The sequence below is a fragment of the Pteronotus mesoamericanus genome, unplaced genomic scaffold, assembly GCF_021234165.1.
Source record: "Pteronotus mesoamericanus isolate MK-2021 breed Mesoamerican mustached bat unplaced genomic scaffold, CSHL_Meso_final contig_163, whole genome shotgun sequence".
In the NCBI taxonomy this organism is placed as follows: Eukaryota; Metazoa; Chordata; class Mammalia; order Chiroptera; family Mormoopidae; genus Pteronotus; species Pteronotus mesoamericanus.
In genome coordinates this window covers 801,818-823,741 of record NW_026555064.1, presented here as the reverse complement: position 1 = coordinate 823,741, position 21,924 = coordinate 801,818, and the positions used below count along the sequence as shown (strand labels likewise).

Below are 21,924 nucleotides of genomic sequence, written 5' to 3'. Positions count from 1 at the left end.
GGCCAGCTTTTGTCTAGCACCCCAGAGAGCCTGTCAGGTCTTCTTTCTTGTTTCTGCATGCCGCCCAGCTTTTAATCCCCGCTAACGTGCCATCTCCTTTTCACCTTGACCGTGAGGACGTATGTGCACCTTCGTTTTTTCCTGCTGTCTGAAATGCTTATTTCTTTCACTTCCTCATTTCTTTTATCAGTGACTTCCACTGAGAAAACTTCTCCAGTCTAAATTATGTGCCCTTATTAGTCTCTCATAAAAGGATGCAATTCCATATTTATTTGTGTGGATTATACTTAGTGTCTGCTCTGAGTATGACTTTTTACTTTATCAGGAGGGGTAGTGGGAAAAAACATTCTGTTAAGATCCAAGGGATCTGAGTTCTGATCATACAACTGCCTATCTGTGGTTTTTAGCAAATCACTTAACTTCTCTGAGCTTCAGTTCTCTCATCTGTTAAGTAGAAAGCTAGATTAATTGATTTCTAAGCTGCTACAATTTATAGTATTAAATTAGAATACTATGAGGATATAGTATAAAGTGAAATAGACATAAATATTCAATGCTGGTTGTACTCTTAATATAATGTGAAACATACCTAAATATTATATACTTGCATAAAAGAATTGTATATTATAAATGAAAGTTTATCTTCTTTCATCTGAGTAACTTAACTTTGTGATTATTTCCCAGTGTAGTTTCTTGATTCCTTCCTTACCTTTTATGAGATATGTCAACTACCTAAATAGCCAGAAAACATTATACTTAATGTACAGACAAGATACTCTTATATGCCAAACCCTTACTGTTTTCTTATAATACTTTCTTTGCCATATTTTTATAAAGTATTATTTTTTAATGAATGTCTATAATTTGAGTTATTAGATCATAGAAGTCTTTTCTCATTCTTGTTTTTAATTAAACTATAGATCCACTAGGTGGTGTATGTGGACAGAGAGAAAGAAAAGTTAGTTTTCTTTTTTTCCTTCTCTATAGCCCAAGTTTAAAGGTTCTGTTTAAAAAGGCTAAAAATTTCTGATTATATGTTGGTTTTGGAGCAAGGAGAAGATGTCGCCATCAAAAAACACAACCAGCCCTGACCAATGTGGCTCAGTTGGTTGGGCATTATCCCAAAAGGTGAAAGAGTGTTGGTTAGATGCCCCGTCAGGACACGTGCCTGCATTGTGGGTTCGGTACCCCCGGTTTGCAACCCATTGATGTTTCCCTCTTGCATAAATATTGCCCTCTCTTTCTCCCTCCCATTCCCTCTCTCTAAAAAATAAGTAAATATTTTTTAAAAACCACATACACACATACACACACACACACACACAGGATTTTCTGCAATGGAGTTTGTTTCTGTTGGCTATTAAAGTATTTAATTTTACAAATTGAATATTTAAAATAGAAGAATGTATCCGATGAATACAATATGATTCAATTAATCTGATGAAAATCCTTTGCCTTATTTCTTTCAGCTTTGTCAGTTGTAATATTAACTTGACTCTATTCCATAAGAATTTTTAATTGTCAAATTATTCCTCCATTTACTGATTTCTAATTATGAATCCTTGACATTGTTTTAACTTGCATTTTCTGGAGAGCTTAATAGCATTCTATGTTAGATAATCAGTCCCTTGTTATAATGGACCACACTGAGGTTAAATAATGTAGCAAACCCTTATATTGTAAGAAGGACATTGTTTTAATTTTTTTTCCCTCTTTAGCACCTGGTCTGATGGGAGTGGTTGGAGGTCGTCCAAAAGTGTAAGTTCACTGACAATATGCTAAAGTCAGTTTTTATCTATTGTTCCCCTCCCATAGCTTTCTGGGTAAGGGTGAGAGGAGGGCAAGACCAGAGACTCAAGGCCTGTCATCCGGGCACATAGTGTTCATTACCTCTCCTGAGACTCATGGGAACCTACCGTGACTCCGTGACTCCGGAACAGTAAACTGGCCTTATCTTCAAATCACCTGTACTAATCCTATATGACTCAGAAAGGCGAATTGGTCCCCTGGGTTTAAAGTTCTAATGAGATAAATAGCTTTTCTTAAGAAAAAGATAATAAGGCTGAGCTAACCTATTTTTCCAACCACTAATTTACAGTGGGGGGAATTTGATTTATTGACAAATAAAGGAGACTTCCTTAGCTTCGCCTAACAATGTTAGAACAAGGTGGCCACCTCATTTAGGTTAGTACTTCTACCAGACTCTGTGGTTGAATTTCTCGTGGTAGTTCTGAACACTTGTGCTTTGGAATTCTCTAGCTGCTTTGTGTTCTGTTCTTTCGAGATGAGATAAGATATGACATGTTAAGATTACTGGATCCCAGAATGTATTGGTGTCAGTTTAATCAAGAGTGCCCAATTCCCCTAATGTCTAAAAGTCTGATAAGGCAGAAAAAGAGCTTCAAAAGAATCTTGGGTGCTATTTATTCTTTCTCCGTTGTCTCCTGAACCTTCTGCAACACGAAGGGCTTCACCCCCAGTGGTCCCTCAGAACTGCCCTTGTCAAGGCCTCCTATCCCTTTATTTTGTTCAATGCAAAGGTCTGTTGTTGTCATCACCTTACTTGCACCCTGAGCATAATCCGGCATTATCGGTCACAATTCTCCTCCTTTAAATATTTTCTTAACTTGGCTTCCAAGGCACTAGCTTTTTCCAGATGTCTCCTACCTCATTGTCTGATACTCTTCCATCTCCTTTGCTGGATCTTCCTCCTCCTCCTCTCTGACTTCTAAACATTGCAGTGCCTCAAGACGTGGTCCTTGGACCTCTCTTCTTTTCTGGCTACTCTTACACCCCTGGTGAGCTCATTTTAGCTTTACCTTTAAAGACCACCTATGTGCCAGTTGCTCTCAAATGTATTCCTCTACCTCCTCTGTCCCCCTTGGCCCTCAAGCTCATATACTGTCTGTCTATTTAACAACTCCCATTTGGATGCCTAGTAAACATCTCAAGCCTAACATGCCCCAAACTCAAGCCAGTTCCCCCTCTTCTCAGTAAATGGCAACTTCAAGCCAAAAACCTTCATGTCATCCCTGACTGCTCCCTTTCCTCATGCTGTGTATACAGTCCATTGGCCAGAGTTCCATGCCTGCATCTTCAAAATATGTCACATTCACTGTTGCCACCCTGGTTCCAGCCACCATCCCCTCTGGCCTGAATTACTGCAATAATCTCCTAACTAGTCTCCCAGGTCCCCACTGTAATCTGCTCTCAAAATAGTGTTACCCTTTAAACATGTAGGCAGGATGACATCAGTCCTTCATTTGAAATCTATAGTCTCGCCTGGAATAGATGTCAAAGTCCTGAAGATGGTCCAGCAGGCTCTTTCCAGTCTCTGCTCTCGTCCCGACCTTCTCCCAGGTGCTCGCTCCCAGGCCGTGCTCTGACCTCCCTTCCCGGCTGCCTCAGGGCCTTTGCATTCTCTCCTCATTCTGACTCAAATGCTCATGGCTCCCTCCCTCACTCAGGTCTTGGCCCTAAGTCCCCTTCTCAAGAAGAACAACCTCACTACCCTATTTAATATCGCCGAAGATCCTTCACACTTCCTGGTCTCCTACTCGGCTTTGTTTTTCTTGAGGACACTTATTGCCATCTGACCTATTTTATTAATTTACATTCTTTATTATTGATATTCTCCTACCCCCCCATACACTCTTGGGGGCAGGAAATTTTGTTTCTTTATGTTCACTATTATACCCTTAATGCTGGAAGGGTGCCTGCCATAGATATTAGATATCTAATATGTAATTTTACAGATATATTTACATATTAATATATGTATAATACATCTAATTATATAAATATATCTAATATCATTATAGAGATATAACACATATTTGTAAAACGAACACATGATTAAAATGTTGTTTGTGTATGTTCCTGGATACTTTACTATGGTAAGGTAGAAGCATCTATTTCTGTCTAAGGGTCAAAACTGTAGTATAATACGGACTTTCATTTAGTATGTTTGTTTGACTATTCAACAAACATTAATTGCACATCTACACTGTGCCTGGCACTTTGTTGGGCACTAAGCATAATGAGCAAAACATGGCTCTATGCTCTTAGAAGCTCATGAAACTCCCTCCATTTAAAATTTATTGTGAAATATTTAATATCTACAAAAGTTAAAATGATGTACATTCTTTATATTCAAACATGTAAAGAATAACAAATTTTTGTATGCCCACTTATTTGTGAAGAAATAAATAAAACAAGCCCTGACTGGTGTGGCTGAGTTAGTTGGATCCATCCCATGAAGCAAGGGTCAGGTTCGATTCTCCATCAGGGCACATGCCTGGGTTGTGGGGCCAGGTCCCTGCTTGGGAGCATGGGCGAGGCAACCAATTTATATTTCTCTCACACAGCAGTGTTTCTTCCCCTTTCTCTCTCCCTTTCCCTCTATTTATTTATTTATTAAAAAATAAGTAAATAAAACCCTTAAGAAAAGAAAGAAATAAAACAAAACCTGTGCAGGCAGGCCTCATTTCCCCCCCTTCAACTGCATCTCCTGGCTCACTGCCAGAGGTAACTACTATCCTGAATTTGGTGTTTATCATTCCTATGCATTTTTAAAATACTTTCGCTACACATGGATCCCTAAATCACACTTAGTATTCCTATGTTTAAATGGTGTTGAAATAGAGGTCTTTTGCCCCTCCATGTTATTATTTGTGAGATTCATGTGTTCATACATGTAACTATTTGTTATCACTGCTGTATAGCATTCCATGTACTTACCCATTTTCCTGTTAATGGACATATTGGTTGTTTCCAGGTTTTTGATATTAAAAATACTGTTGCCTTAACTTTCTGTGCCAGTGCTGTCCAGTAGAACTTTCTGCACTGTCAAAAATGATGACTGCAGTCACCAGCCACATGGGCTACTAAGCACTTGGAATGTAACCAGTGTGACTGAGGGACTTAATTTCTAATTTTGTTTGATTTTAATTAATGTAGTGAGTGATTACTCCAAAATTACTACATTTCTTTGTCTCTTTAGGTGTATATGAGAACTTACCCAGGGCAAAATTCTTAATACTGTCAGACCCAAGGTACCCCTCTATAACACATATAATTTGTATTGCCCCATTTACTATCTTGAAATGCAATTCATAAGTAATTTAATTCATCTACACACATTTTAAAAAGTCAATTTTCATCCCACCTCCCCTCTCTGCCAGCCCAAGTGGAATCAACCCTTTCCAGTTACTCCTTTTCTGAAGCACACTGAATCCAAGACACTTTTTTTGTTTCTCTCCCTTAAATGAAGCAACTTAATAAATTCAAAAGCCAGTCCACATCTTCACCATAGTGAGAGTCTATATAGTTAGAAAAAGAGATTAAAACTTCTTTGACTTTTTAAAACATCTAAGAATAGAATGGACAAATAAATCATTGTATATGATTTCAACAGAATACTGTACAGTCAGGAAAATTTACCATATTTAGCCAAATGATTTATGGCTACATTCAAAAGCATGCATGAATCTCACAAACATAACATGCAATGAAGCCAGGAACCAAAGAATATGTATGCAATTCTGTTTATACAAAATCAAAAAAAAAAAACAGGCAAAAATAAACTCTTGTTTGGGGATGCAGGGTTAGAGGAAAGAACTATAAAGAAAAGAAAGGAAATGCTTTTCATCCAAGTCAGGGGAGTGACTCACCTTTGTCGGGGGTGGTAGTGATAAGAGGGGGGCCTTCTCCTCCGCGGCCAGCCCTCTGCTTCTTGACGGTGGTGGTGATCACATGGCTGCTGGGCTAGCATGTGTTTGCTCCTTGACCTTTTCTCTGTAAGTGTTATATTTCACTGTAAAAAGGTTTAAAAATGTTTAAAGATCCCAAGATATTTGGTCCCATAAACGTCATCTTACACACCAGGCAATTGAATAATAACATACTTTGTCTCTAGTTTCAACTCTTGGTCAATTTGGTCCACAAATATTCAATACTTTCTCTGTGTCTGTATTCTTATTTATAACTTTTGTGGGGTTTTGTTATACTTTGTTGTCTGTCCATGTTAGGTAAGTAGATTTCCTTCTGACCTTTATATTTGTTATTTAGGTTAAATTTAAATATTAATCCTACTGAAGGCCATTTATCTCTGTCCATGTCTAGAAATTATGCCCCAGCTCTATCCAGACTTCTTAGAGATTGTTACTTGGTATCACGGGAGACTGGATGAAGGAATGTATTGGTGAAAATCCAGAAGTTGTACTAGAAAAACAACTTTTATATTCAACTTTTATATTCAACTTTTAATGACCCGCTAATGCTTGGTTTCATATATATAAAGACATTTTCTGATGAAGAAATCTGAGTGCTCCTTGGTAGGCCCAAAGGGAACAAACACAAATAACAAGTAGATTGGTGTATATGGTCACTGAGAACACCAGGTAGAGGTGGGTCAGGCATAAGTAGTGAGCAGAGGTCTGGAAACTCCACCTCATTTTTCTGACCCCTCAGAGTTGTAAACCTGGTGTTTATTGTCCTTTTTTTTTTTTTTTATCGTATTCTAGGTCTCCTGTTTTAAAACCATTTTTCTTCCTGTATCCCAAAGAAAAGGTTAAGGTAAGAGAGACTCCTCAGTCTGCTACAATATTGTCTTAGTTATACTTTTAAGCATATGTGATATTGGTGTTTCTTGGAGAGACTGGTTTTGACAAGCCTGCTTCACTGTATTCTCATTTGATTAAAAGAGGAAAACTGTTGTTAGTCATGGTTGAGGAATGGGTCACACTAATTACCTCGCTGTTCCTGTTATGTGAAGAACAACCCTCGCCATGAACCGGATCTGTCTTGACATTAGACCAAGTACATAACTACTCAGATGGGTCGACGCCTTGTTATTGCATTTGGATTTTTTCCTCAGGGTTATGAGATTGTATTGGATATTGTCTCAGCTGGTCACTTTTAAAGTTATTGTACTTGCCAATTATCTTTGGTCTAGGAATCAGGATAACACTCACAGTGGAAGTATACTCATAAAATGTAAATGTCTTTGATAATTTAAACAGAAAAAAAAGGAAAAAGTCTTTCTAAACCTTCACACATTAAACATAAAACTTCAGGAGTTAAAAGCACTCCTGAAAATGAGTTTCTTTAAGATGTGATTGTCAAAGTAATCACAGTGCTTCTGGATTTTTTAGTCAGCAAAATTAGGAAACTTTTTAAAACTGACGTTTAATGCTAATAAGTTATATGCAGGGAAGGAGCATATCTATCTTATTTACCGCTATATCCCCAGCACAATACCTAGCACATCATAGGTGTCAAAAAATATTTTTAAATGAAGGAATGAAGTTCACTGTGGTAGGCAACATTACGTATGCTATTTCATTCGATCTTCACAGTAATGCTAAAAGCTGGGCAGTGGTATCCCCATTTTATAGGAGAGGAAACTGTTTCTCAGGGAGAAGAAGGGCATTTCCTCAGGTCACACATGCACCGACTGGGTGGACATGGGACTCAAACGAGGATGTGCCTGACTCCAGATCTGGCATGTATTCAACGGTGACATTCGTTTTAGTGAGGACAGCTAGTTGCCTTCCCAACAGCCATTTCCCTCTCATCCTTAATTAGAGCGCAATTTTGTTTTAGTGTCCAGTTCCCTCAGGTGACTCAGGTAAATCCTGAGCCAGGATAATGCCTCCATTTCCCGGGCCTGCTTGTGTGACCAGTTTAGGGGATTGGAATATAACCTGGCTTAGTCATTGAGATTGGAGGGAAATGTTCTTATGGTGGAGGTACCGCGAGGGTTCTGGGAAAGGATTTGTTTTTTTGGGGGGGGGGTTGCCTCTTTATCAAAGAAACACAAGGGAGAAGTGGATCTTTCTGTGACTCCTAAGTGTTGACACATGGGGATGTAATGCCTAGAGCTGCTGAAGTCCTCCTGTTGCCAGGACGGGAGCTAGAAGACAACCATGGGTGCCTAAGGTACTGCTGGGCCCCAGTGTTTCTCAGTAAGTGGCGACTGCCAATCACATCCTTGCTTTTTACTTAGCCAGTTACTTGAGAGCTTGAGCCACCAGCCAGCTAATTGGAGTGCCCAGGTACTCTGTCATACTGACCTTATCGAAACTAGTTCTGCCTCAGTTTTAAACATCTCTATTCTAAATGGACATATAAAATGAAATGTTATTATAATTGTTATCATTATTTTATGGAAATGGGATGTCTTCATTTATTCATTAATTCACTAACCATTTACTGGTGCCAGTTACTGGGGAGCAATGGTAAATACTTAAATACTCACAAAGCAGGACAGAGAGAGACACTCAGCCAGCCTGGTTAGGAAGGGAAAGGATCAGGAAAAGGTCAGGGAAGAAGGGTCAGGGAAGGCTCTACATTGGAGCTGACAAGAAGTGACATTCGAACTGACCCCTAAAAGACCAGTAGAAATTATCCAGGAAGAAAAAGGGAATAAAGGGCATTCCTTGAAGAGGAGGTAGCACGGGAGATGCGTGAGTTCTGAGAACATATGGCACACTCAAGGAAGTACCAGTAATTGAGTGTGTAGAGTCCAGGTTAGGCACATCTAGAAAGAAACATAGAGAGGTGAACAGAGGCCTGGTCACAGAGGGCCTTGGGGCCAAGTGATGGTATGAGGTGTGCACCAGAGAGCAGTAGGGAGAAACTGTTGGATAGTACAGATATATGGAGCATCATGGTATTTAACTTCAGATAGATCACTTTGGCAGCAGAGAGGAAAAAATTCTGGAGAGAAAAGAAATGATTAGAGATAAGAGAAACAAAGAAAAATGAAGAGGGTCTTTTAGATTCAAGACATTTAAGAAATGGTTTTGGTCGAACTCGGTGACTGGATATGAGAGATGAGAGAACAGTGGGGAAGAAGTTTGTGAGAAAAACTGGAGCTGGCAAGGAGTCATAGAAGAGGCTGCCAGATGGTGCTGAGGGCTCAGCTAAGGGCAGACACCACGAGTTCATGGCTTCAGTGTATGTAGTTGAGTGATTTTACTTAGTGAGATTTTAGGGGCAAAGAAAACTGGACCAATCCACGTTGGGGTAAGTATTGCGGAATGAAAATGGAGCGGGAGGAGTGAGAAGTTGGAGGTATTGTTTAAAAAGATGGGTTTCAGGACTAAATCAAAGCACAGTGGAGAAGGAAGCAAAACCAGAAAGAAGTCTAATACATGGAGTGAAAAGGTAGGACCTCAGTCCAGTTCTGGTGGATAAGCAGGAATAATTGGAAATAGGAGGCTAACAGGAGCTTGTAATAAGAAAGTTCAGCAGTGTGGTTGAAAGTGTCACAGGTGGAGGAGCTCCAGGTAATAACAAAGGAAAAAAGGATGAGTTATTGCTATCTGTGTGGAGATGAAGGTCATTGGCGTTGAAGAAGCCAACGTGTTGGATATCGGAAGGGTCATCCATGTGAACATTGAAAAGAACAGGATTATGGCAGATCTGGGATAGAGGAAACAAAATCATAAGCCACATTCCAAAATCTCTGGCACATGTTAGGGAGTGGTGAGAACAACAAGAAGGGATGGAGGATAGAAATTTGAGAGGCACGAGTTTCAAAGGGAGGAGGATTTTTATAGGAAATTGGAGGAATTTTGAATGGACAAATGCTAATAATTATTTAGCACTGACTATATGCCAGCTTCTGTTCTAAGTGATTTATATTTACTAAACTCATTTAATTCTCATCTATGAGGTAAGTTCTATCATTATTCCCATTTTCCAGTATGGAAACTGAGGCTCTGAAATGTTTAATAACTTGCTCAAGGTACACAGCCACGATTCCAACCTGGGTAGTTAGGATGCAAAGTTCATACTCTACCCAAGTCACTGACCTGCTGATTCTGCTGGACGAGGCCAGCTGCTGTTGAGTGGGGCATTCAAGAACAGCCTCCGCTGGAGAGCGCAGGGCGGAGGCAGCGTCTGCAGTGTGGGGCCTTTCAAAAAAGGCAGAGCATGACTGGTCCTTGATAGCATCAACTTCTTTATGTTTTCTAGAGTTGATTTTATTTAGTACTTAAACAGGATAGTGTACCTTTGAACCATATAAACTGCCTCATGTCATTTCAGAAGTGGGTGTGATATATTTTTTATTTTAAAAATAAAATAAATGGTTACATTAATTATTAACTATAAGTACTCAATTACATAAACGATTAATTTAATCTCTCAGAGAACTTACACACATTCCAACTAAGAATAACCAAAAAGAAACTAAAATATGGAATCTTGAAAATAACATGGCTCTGTTTATTCTGTGGAATTCCTAAGCTTTATGGCAAACCAGTTTATTTTGAGTTCATGACTACCTATTGTAAAAAAATTCACCTTATTTTTAAAAAATTTTTGTTACATGTCAAACACTATCCTAAAAACCACAAGCCCAAGAATGTTCAACCTTATAACCCAAAGAAGTCTGTTTTTCTTGACTCATATTAAGTTCTTTTTTAAAAATTGATTATGGAGAGAGAAAGTAAAGAGGAGACAGACACATCAATTTGTTGTTCCACTTATTTATGCATCCATTAGATGCTTCCTGTCTGTGGTCTGACCAGCAGTGAACTTTGAACCTTGGCATATCGGGCTGACACTAGAACCAACGGAGCTCACGAACCAGGGCTTGATTCTTTTTATTTTCTTAGAATTATGGCCCAAAAGGTCTTTGAATAAAGTGCTAATCAAGTGAATCACTAAGAAATTAGCTTCTTTGTCTTACTACTCTTCCTGAAAAGTGTAGCTCTAACAAGTGTAGATATGAGGAAAATATAGCTTTATACAAAAGGAAATTTATGGTATAATTATAAATTAACTATACCATAGACTCATAATGAGAAGCCTGTATCTCATAATCACATTTAAGAACTCTGGTACATATACAGTAAGTTCTTTTAAAATGTGATTCATCTTTTATTTAGAAATGCATCTACTGAAATGAAGCATAGTGTGCAAAGGTTATGCTAATCATGAATGTGATCATGAATATTGTAATCCACATTAAGAGTGAATTTGTCAGATGCAGAGTCTCAATCAAGTAATTTGTGAAACCGAATGATTTTTTTTTTTTTCATGGAAAGGTTCAGAGAGGCAGCTTTTGAAAGGTGCTGTGGACTTTTCAAGGTAGCTGCTCTTATGAAGCTTTGGTTTCTAGAAAAACAGGAAAGTTCATAGACCAAATTGCTCTACACATGGGGAGAAAAGACAAGTTGGAGAGTTATTAGTAAAAAAGAGTATCCTTTATTTCTACTACCACTCCACTCCTTGGGGAGAAAACATTTTATAAAGTCAGAAAGTAAAGGCATTGAAATTCAACACGAACCAGTTTATCTGACACTTTTTTGGTGTTCGATTCTCAAGGATCTGAGTTCCCAGCTAAACTGTATCTCTAACAGGGTGCAGGGCATGTCTCCTACAATCTTTGCTTGGGGGAAGAGGGATGTGGATGATATGTCTTTTAAGATGCATTGCATAACAATGGCAAGTTAATAGCCTTGCCTTCCATTGTGTGTGTGACTCAGAAGACATTCAGAGACTGGTGACATGGATGGGGGGTACTTATACAGCACCTGCACGAGAAGCAGGGGGCAGGTGCCCACCCCAGAAGGGAACTTCTGCCCTAACTAAAGGTGGCGGCCGAAAGTAAAAGATATGGGGGAACTGGCAAAAACGGCAGACACTAACACGGCATAGGAGGGGCTGGATGAGAGATCACGCAGGAAGTCCTGGGCAGAGCATGCTAAAAGAGGGGGTTCACCACAAGGTCTAGAGTGTAAGAGAGGAGATCCACTGGGAGAGGAGAGAGAGAAGCCACACGGTCTGGAGTAAAAAATAGAGCCATATGGGCTGGAGTTAAAAAAGGCAAGCCTTGAGGTCTGGTGTGTAAGAGACGAGGGAGAAGCCACACCGTCTGGAGTAAGAGAGAGGAGGTCTAAAAGCCAGAAGGTCAGAGTCGCCAGAGCTGGCGGTGCTGGGAGAACCTGCCTAGCCACCCAGGTTTGCGAGAGATGTTTGGAGCTGGACTTTGACCAGGAATGCTGATGTGCCGATTTCTGCTTTTCTGAAATACGGTTCCTCTGACTGGCATTTTGTGAAAATGGTTTGGCAAAGGGAGGCAGGACTATGTGCTGTTGAGCAGTTTTAAAGAGAGCAGGACTTAACAGCAGAAATCTGCCTTTATTCTAAATCTGTATAACCTTTAAATAAATAACACCTTTCCTTTTTCACCAAACTCTTGCCTTGAGAGTCACGCTTTTTGGTGGCGGGCAATCGAACCCCACAGCTGTTCCAGAACAGCATTGGCAGGGCTCTGTGACATGTCCATGTGGTGGGGGTGGGGGAGTATTCATATATATGAATTTTCTGTTTATTGTTCTCTGCTTGTCTGTGTGATTTATTTATATATTCCCAAACAACCTGTTCCCTAGTTTACATAATTTTTAACTTCATGTATGTGGAATGGAGCTGTTTTCTTCTGTAACTTCTTCCTTTTTTTACTCAAAATTACCTTCTGAGATTGACCAGTGTTCAGGCATGGAGCAATCACTTACTCATTTTTCCATTACTATAGAGTCTTCAGTTTTATGAATATGCTATAATTTATAAGCTTATTTTTGTTTTAGAAGGACACTGAAATTTTTGTAGGTGTTTCTTTGTCTCCTTTCTCTTACATGGCTACCTTGAACATCCTTTTACATCTCCTGGTACTCATGTGCAAAAATTTCTCTAGGTAAGTTAGAATTTTTGAGTCACTGGGTGTGTGCCTCTTTTACTTTATTTACTGAATAATGTCAACTTGTTCTCGCAAGTATTAATTTACACTCATCCCTTCAGTATTTGAGTGCTTCAGAGTCTCCCCAACATTTGGTATTAGCCAACTTTTGATTTCTTGCCAGTGTGATTGGTACAAAGCAATATTCATGTAGTTTTTATTTGCATTTTCCATGTGTTTATTACCCATCCTGTTGCCTTTCTAAAAATGCCCATTTTTGTACTTAACCCTTTTTTTTCCTATTGGATCGTCTGTCTTTCTCTTCATAATTTTGAAGTATCTAAGTTCTTTTTTGAGTTCCATATATTCTGTAAACTAATCCTTTGTTATGTATATGCATCACAAATTATTTCCTCCCAGTTTGTGGCTTTTAAGGGATTTATCAATGAATAGAATTATTCATTTTAATGTAATTCACTTCATCAGAAATGTTTTCCTATATTTTTCTTATGTTTTCTCATAGATATTTATCTATAGATCTTTTTAAAGAAATTCTTACCTATTCTGAGGTCATTTATTCTCTTGTATTTCTAAAAGTTTGAAGTTTTGCCTTTACATTTAAGTGCTTAGTTCAACTTGAATTTCTTTAATGTGTTTCCAATAAAGTTTTATAATTTTCTTCATAATTGTCTTACATATTGAGATAATTGTATGTTTTCTCTCTTCATAGTATGTCAAGGTAGTCTTAGAGTAATAGATTTAACGTTATTAAGCCTACCTGTATTTCCAGAATAAATCTAACTTGATCATGATATACATTGCTCAATTTAGTTTGTGAATATTTTCTTTATGATTTCTGTATCTGTTCATAAGGGAGATTGATCTAAAATTCTCCTTGGTTTCCATATCAAGTTATTTTAGCCCAGCAAAATTAATTGCAGAGTGTTTTTCTCTTTTTTCTATATCCTGGAAGAAAATTGAAATTCCCTTTTTTTGTTTTGGAACTTGCCTATAAAACTGTTTGTACCTGCTTCTTTATAATTTGAGAAAATACTTCACTGACTCAGTTTCTTTAATGGTTATGAAACTACTTAGTTGTTCAAATTTTTTCTTGAATTCAGTTTTAAGGTTTTTTTTCTAAGAGTTTTATTTTTTTCGAGTTTACTATGATAAGTGAATCATAACATAATGACGCTATATTGTCATCTCTTTTCACTTTCATTATGATATTGCTTATTTTTCCTTTTTGTCATGATCAAAATTTGATAGAGATCTCCCATTGTTATTTTCACTCAAAGACCAATGCTTGGTATTTTTAGTCTCTTTGTTGTACATTTACTCCTTATTTCATTAATTTTTGCATTTGCCTTTATTATTTGTTTTCTTTGTGTCTATTTTGCTGATCTTTTTCTGACCTCTTATGGTGAGCGCTTAGCTCATTAATTTTTAATTTTTCCTCTTTTTTCATATAGTGTATTAAGGCTATAAATACCTAAATGCTATAATATATAGGTTCTACATATTTTGAAATTTTATGTTTTCATTATTTTTTATTTTATTTTCTAACTGTTATGTTCCCTTCTTACTCATAAATTATTTAGATGCAAAAGCAATTATAGAAAAGTTGAAGGATACAAAGTTAATAATACAAAAGCCAATCATTTTCTTATATACAAACAATGAACAAGTGGAATTTGGAAAAAAAAAAGGTGTTTGCATGAGTATGTAAAAAAAAAGATAAAACTCTTAGGTGCAAAGCTAACAAAATGTGTACAAGATATATATGGGGGAAACTCTAAAACTCTGGTGAAAGAAATCAAAGAAATAAACAGTGAGATAGTCCATGTTCACAAATAGGAAGATTCAATATTATTGAGAAAGTTTATCCCAACTTGATCTATAGATTCAATGCCATTGCAATCAGAATCCCAGCAAGGTGTTTTGTGGATTTCGACAAACCGATTCTGAAGTTTATAAAGAGGCAAAGGATCCAGAATAGCCAACACAATGTTGAAAAAGAACAGAGTTGGACGGCTGACACTATCCAACTTCAAGACTCATAGAGCTACAGTAATCAAGACAATGCGGTATTGGTGAAAGAAGAGACAAGTAGATCCAATGGAACAGAATAGAGAGCCCAGCAGTACTCCCATACAAATACAGTGATCTAACCTTTGACAATGGAGCAAAGGTAATTCAATGGAGAAGGATGGTCTTTTTCCAACAAATAGTGCTAGAGCAACTGGACATCCACATGCAAACACACACATACATACACATTCTAGATCTTATACCTTTCACAAAAATTAATTCAAACTGGATCATAGATCTACATATAAAATGTAAAACTATAAAACCCCGAGCAGATAACATAACAGAAAGCCTTGATGACCTTCGTTACTGTGAAGACTTTTTAAATACAACATCAAAAGCACAACCAATGAAAGGAATAATTGATAAGCTGTATTTCATTAAAGTTAAAAGTTTTTGCTCGGCGAAAGACACTCTCAAGAGAATGAAAAGACAAGTCACTTTCAGAGAGAAAATATTTGCAAAAGGCATATCTGATAAAGAACTATTATTTAAAACATACAAAGAACTATTAAAACTCAACAATAGAAAAACAACCTGATTAAAAGATGAGCAAATAACCTTACCAGACACCTCACCAAAGAAGATACACAGACAGCAACTACACATATGAAAAGATGTTCGACCCCGAATGCTGACTACACCAGTGATGACAACAAATGCTGGTGAGGATGTGGAGCCATGGGAACTTTGATTCGTTGCTGGTGAGCAAATTGATACAGCTTCTTTGGAAGAAATATGGCAGTTTCTTAGAAAGCTAAATATACTTTTACCACATGATCCAACAATCATTCTCCCTGATATTCACCCAAATGAACTGAAGACATGTCTACACAAAATCTTGCATCTAGATCTTTTTATTTCTGCAGCCCTGTTCATAATTGCCAAACCTTGGAAGCACCTAAGATATCCTTTAGTAAATGAATGGGTAAATTGTGGTACATCCAGACAACAGAATATTATTCATTGCTAAAAAGAAATGACCTGTCAAGCCATGAAAAGATATGAAGGAAATTTAAATGAATATTACTAGATGAAAGGAGACAATCTGAAAAGGTTACATACTGTGTGATTCTGACTACATCGTGTTCTAGAAAAGGTAAGACTGTGGAAACAATCTTAATAAAAAAAAGAACAGTGGTTGCCAGTAATCAGGGAGAGGAAGGGATGAATAGGAGCACAGAGGTGTTGTAGGGCAGTGAAACTACTCTGTATGGTAGTATAACGGCCGATTCATGTCATTACACTTTGTCAAAACCCATAAAATATACAACAGAAGTAATCCCTAATTTAAACTATGGACTTTATGTGTCAGTGTAGGTTCACTGACTGTAACAAATGTACCTTTTTGGTGCAGGGTGATGATAGTGGGGAAGTTATGCATGTGTGAAGATGAAGGGAATATGGAAACTGTACTCTTTGCTTAATTTTACCTGTGCAAATCAAATTGCCCCCCAAAAGTAAGTCTTAAAAATGAGTTATTTCTCCCCAAGTTTGAAAGAAAATTTTACTGGGCGTATCTGTAGCTGAAAGTTGTAACACTTTGATTATTCCCACTATTGCTGCTGAAAACTCAGCTGACAGTTTGGCGACCATTTGGTGGTTAATGTCTCTTTTCTTTTCTGGCTTCTTTTTCTTTGGCATTCTACCATTTCAACATGTTGTGTCTAGGTATCCATTTCTTCTTATCTGGCTTGGAATTCATTGGGTTTAATGTATCAAAGAATTGTTCTTTCATTCATTTTGGAAATTTGTAAGCCACTGTCTCTCTGAATAATTCCCTTTTCATTCTTATTTTTTTTCCTTTTACTCCAAATGGAAGTATGTGAGACTCTTACTCTTCCCCAAAATTGAGTTACTTCATCTTTGTCACAAGCTATAGAAAATGTGTCCTGTGTAGAAGTTTCTGGACTTGACCTTATAATCCACCTGAACCATGACTTTCCTGAATTGTCCTATGTTGTAAAAAGCCATCTGCTTAGAGTTACAGAAAATACAGTAACATAAAATGTTTTCCATTTGCTGGTTTCACAGTGACCTGATTTTTGGCAATATGGCTGCCAAATGTTTGATTATCCATAGTATTATTGAAACTTTAGGTTATCCAGTCTTGTTGGTTATGGGAAATGATAAAAATGTTCCATGATGGAAAAGGAGTTGGTAATATCATCAGCCAATGCCATCTACAGGTTTTAATATAGTTACTGGAAATTTGGGCCATGACGAATTGATGAGGAGCTTCTAAGGCTGCCAATGTATGGCATAAGTTTAAAGCTAATTTTTAAAAGGAACTTACAACTCACTTTTATCAATTGGCTTCCAAAAGCCTTTTCTTAACCCATTAATAAGAAGATAAGACCTAATCTTCTCCTCATAGGCTACCATGAAGTCAAAAACAACAGGAAAAAGGATGATAAGGTAATTAACAGCTTATGGAAGTCTCCATCTGGAAGCGTTTGAAAGATAGCCTGCCAGGACAGATATTCAAATGCCTCAGCTTTAGTGTATTTCTCAACATCTGGAAGGAATATATGCTGAGTAAGAACCCATAGGGAAGCACCTGGTAATAGCATTCAGCAAGCCAAGTACGCTTTTGCCAGATCGCCATCTAAAATTATTGAAACCTGTTATCCAAGCATCCCAGATTTGCCCAGAACTTGCAATGACAAGAAACATGAGCAAACTATAAACCCTCTTTATCTTCAAATAACAGTGGCACAGTTCAGTCTGTTGCTTTTGCTTTAGTAACCTTAAGCAAGTAAAACTAAGCAGCAGTTTTAAGTAGGTTGAAGAGGATGGGGGGAGAATGAGGTTGTCTTTTGTTTAGATGGAACAGCTTAGAAATAAAAATAAAATAATCCAGGAGTACACACAGAATACCATTCTAAGTGATCCTGCCTGCCTGCCTTATGCAACGTGGTTCTAATTCTCACAGCACATGTACTGGTCATGAAGAAGATCAAAAATAATGGGAAGGGCCACCTTGGAAAAGAACATATAACTAAACTCATATAGTGTAGTACGACATTTATTGAGAGCTTGTATGTTGCAGACACTGACTGCTAGTAGGGATTAGGGCATAAAGAAGAAAAAGACATGGCTCCACGCTTATATATTTGTATAAACAAATGCACTCCTAAACGTAAATTTAAGACATGCTATTCTAGTTTCCCTGCCACAGAGTGACTAGACTGTGCATTGGTGTGTAAGCCAGGATCACCACACCCTGATGGAAAGATCAGGCTGACAAACTGCTTCTGGCATAGTAAGGTCCATTGTGAGGCTCTGGCACTTGACCGGTATGTGCCTCAGACCTGATTAAATTCTCGGAGAGCTGGGTGAGGAAGCTGGAAATGCTTTTTCAGAGAAATTGTACTGTTGAGGCAGCTATCAGTTATTAATCTACAAGAAACAAAGAGCCCTTGATTCTAGCATCAGCCTCAGGGCCCTAGTGGTTAGTGCTTCTTCTACTGAGTTTGCCACAGGCTCTCAGGTATTGTTCAGCCTTCAGCGTCTCCCTCTCCCCATCACCAACCAGGCAGAGCTTCTGAGGGAAGAATACTTGCCCAGAAGCAAATGAGAGTTGTTACTTCCCCTCACCAGAGGAATGAAAAAGCAGTGTGCTTCATGTAGTTCCATAAAAGCAGTAGGTTTTCAAAAACTAGCATTAGTTTCAACAATAGAATGCCTTAAGGTGGGAGTAAAGAACTGACCAATTGTGTTCCAATGAAACTAAATTATAAGTACTTTCTTCTTCCTAAAATATTTCTTTACCATTTCCTCTTAATTTTTTTTCAGGTTGATATCCACCTGATTAATGGTGGACATATTGAAACCTTCCATGAGGATGTCACCTTTACACTGGACACATTGGCTTCAGCAAATTTACCCAAGACAGATGATGACCTAAAAGGTGTGTTCATATGCTCTACCTGGTATGTTCTGCCACAGCAGTTATTATTTCCATTTCTCATTACTTTTTTTTCTGGCCTATTTTTAATGTCTGTAAAGATGATATGACAAGTATGTAGGACACATTGGCAGGAAGTATTAGTGTCATTTATCTGAGGCCAGGGCATGGCCATACCTGGGCATGCCATATGGAGTAGCTGGGAGTTTGGTTCATGAAAGATACTGAATAGATTTGAGATTTGTGGAGAAAAACGATGACCCTACAATTCAATTGGTCTCTTAGCTACTTGTTGATGAGAGGATCTAAACAAATGTAATGGTTTTTGTTGCATAAATCAAGGATAGCCCTGCACAAGTGGAAAGCTAGGTTTTAGGAGGGATTCAGAGAGATACATGATCAGAACAGTGATTTATCCTGTGACACTCTTCATCAAGGGAACATTCGAATCAGAAAAAAAAGAACTTTGGAAAGCTCTCAGTCTTTTAGCGATTCAGCTTCAGGAGATTAAAATAAATCCACAGGTCTACTCTGACTTGTATATTCCTTTCAATGTTTGTATCAGCCTCCAACATTTTATCCTTTGCACTTTGCATTGAGTAATGTCTTCAAGAATTCCTCATGTGAAGCTTTTCTTTTAGGCATCATTTCCTTAGAGACACTTTCATCCTTTTAGTCACAGTCTCTTTCCTTATTTATGCTGATAAATTTACCTTCCTTCATATGTGGAATCTAATGAACAATATACTAATCATCAAAATAGAAACAGATTCATAGATAAGAGAACATACTGACAGCTTTCAGAGGGGAGGAGGTTGGGGACTGGCTGAAAAAGATGAAGGGAATAAGCAAAAAATAACCCAAAAAACAAAAAAAACTCATAGTTACAGACATCAGTATGTGATTACCAGAAAGAAAGGGCATGGGGGGAGGTAGAAGAGAGTAGAGGAGGGAATAAACGGTGATGGAAGGAGACCTGACTTGGGGTGGTGAACACACAATGCAATATACAGTTGATGTATTATAGACTTGTATACCTGAAACCTGTATAATTTTATTGACTAATGTCACCCCAATAAATTCAATTTAAAAATTTTGCCTTTACTGATTTCCTCTAGAGTCTGCATAGCTAGCGTATTTCAACAGTGTCAACATTTCTACTTTGGGTCCTTCTGTAATTCCATTCGTAATTTTACTTCCTCTGTTAACCGCGTATTGTTTCTTTGCTGCACTTCCCTCTTTCTTGGGCAATTCTCTCTTTCAGCAACCTGTTTTTGTAAAATGTCACGTGAGTTTATCACTGGGAGACCAAGGAAGCAGCACAAGTACACACTGCCATTTGTGCATGAACTGAATAATTTTACAATTACATCTGGTTCATATATCATGGTAACTGAAACTGGAACCATGCTGTTAGGGGATTGGTGTTAATCAGCTTAATCTTGGTAACAGAAATTCATGCATATTGGGACTGTGCAAAGTGAGGACTGCCTATATATTCATAGGGTTTACACTATAATTATCCATGTGCTTCTTGATTTAATTTTAATTACCATATGCTTATGAAATTTGCTTTGGAAATATTTTGCAATTGAGGATTTTTTCCACCTTGTTTGAAATGGTTTTTTTGCTAATTCATTTTAAGGAGGTCTTACTGGTTTTGCATATTATTTACAGTGATCTTAGGGAACTGGTAGTTACTGCATGGTCCGCTGCATTAAATTAAATGCTGTTCAACCTTAGTTAGTACCTATAAAGTTTTGGTCTCCCATAAAGACGAGATATGGATTTAGAGTCTAAAAAAAGAGTTATAATTCCCACAAAATCATCATAAAGAGAAAAACAATCTGAAATGCCCTGCTTCCCATTTGTTAAATCACATGGCAGATCTTTAACTTTCTAGCAATTATGCAGTAACACCCATGTAGAGTGGTATGAGTATCTCAACATTCTCACTTTCTCTCATTTTATTGTTGGTTTTACATAAAAGTTGTAATTTTTAAGTAGAACATATATTTATATCTCAAAAATGTTTAATGTTCTTAGAAACTAGAGAAAAATGTGTCTGACCTAGAGTGCTAAGCCTTCCAAAAAAGGCTGATAAGGGGTGATCTAATTGTAGCCAACCAAGTTGCTCTGTGTAACTTCCCTATTAGAACAACCCCATCCATATGACCATCTTGTAATTCTTTTATATATCTCTTCAATTTTCTTCTATTGGTAGATCTACCAAGTGGCTCACTGACTTATCGCTTAGAAGATCTGGCCTATACAAGAAGCGGAGACAAAGGCAACTCTGCAAATATAGGTATTTTTTGCTTATACAAACCACATTTCACATCTCTAGAATTGGTTTCAGTCATTTAAAAAGTTTTTGTTTTGCTCCCAACAATGAAAGTTGTTGTTCACTCTATTAGTTAGGGTATATTAAATTGTCCAGTGCTATCTAGCTACTTTCTTACTGACATAACATACAAAAATGTGTGCTTCAAATAAATGTGCCTTTCAATGATACATTTTTGCAAAAAATAAATAATTTAAATATACTTGGGGCCAGAATGTCTATTCTTAACTCATAGTATTATAGTGCACTTGTATGGCTTGGCCTTTTGCCAAGAGCTCCCTTTTAATTCCCTAACGTTGTCAAATAGTACAATACCTTATTATGACCATATTTCTATTTTTCCTTATTCATATATATTTCTTTTATTTGTATATTTCTAAAGAATATCTCCTCACCTCTTAAAACTCTTTCTTCCTTTCCCCCTCCACAAATTGTCAGATCCTTCCTTTTCTCCTTGGAATGACTTCCCTGGCTTCTTGGTTCTTTTAAACCTCACAGATGTCATTTTCTCATCTCTTTACTGAAATCCCAAGAATAACCAGACTATTGTTTAATAAATGTCTTTAGGTAGACTGTAAATGCCTTTGTCTTTAGTGAAAATAATATATAAAAACACGAGGGGACCTAAATCTGCGCTGTCTGATGAGTTTGTAAATTGCAAGGAATACAGACATGCAAATACCTATGACAGGTGCCTGTATCTGAAATCTGATAAACAGTGAGTCCATTGACACTTTGTCTATTCCTGGAAAGCTATCTGGATTATGTCCACAGACAATTTGTGTACCTCAGCTTCACCATTGCCTGCTGTGTGTATTTGGGCTGTTGGAGTTGAGATGACTTAAGGAAATGGATTAACCAACATTTCATTTTTGAACATTCCCTAGA

The 21,924-nt window shown here is 37.5% G+C and overlaps 1 protein-coding gene across 5 annotated transcripts in view; it reads left to right on the top strand.

Annotated features, from left to right (window-relative positions):
- The window catches only part of LOC129061551 (uncharacterized), a 92,799-nt gene that overhangs the window by 51,253 nt on the left and 19,622 nt on the right, over positions 1–21,924 (top strand). For all 5 annotated transcript variants that reach the window (XM_054562274.1, XM_054562247.1, XM_054562239.1 and 2 more), the window contains exons 14-17: positions 1,719–1,758; positions 6,525–6,576; positions 18,581–18,695; positions 20,917–21,000. In XM_054562274.1, the coding sequence (XP_054418249.1) occupies positions 1,719–1,758; positions 6,525–6,576; positions 18,581–18,695; positions 20,917–21,000 (291 nt within the window). The remainder of the gene's footprint in view (positions 1–1,718; positions 1,759–6,524; positions 6,577–18,580; positions 18,696–20,916; positions 21,001–21,924) is intronic.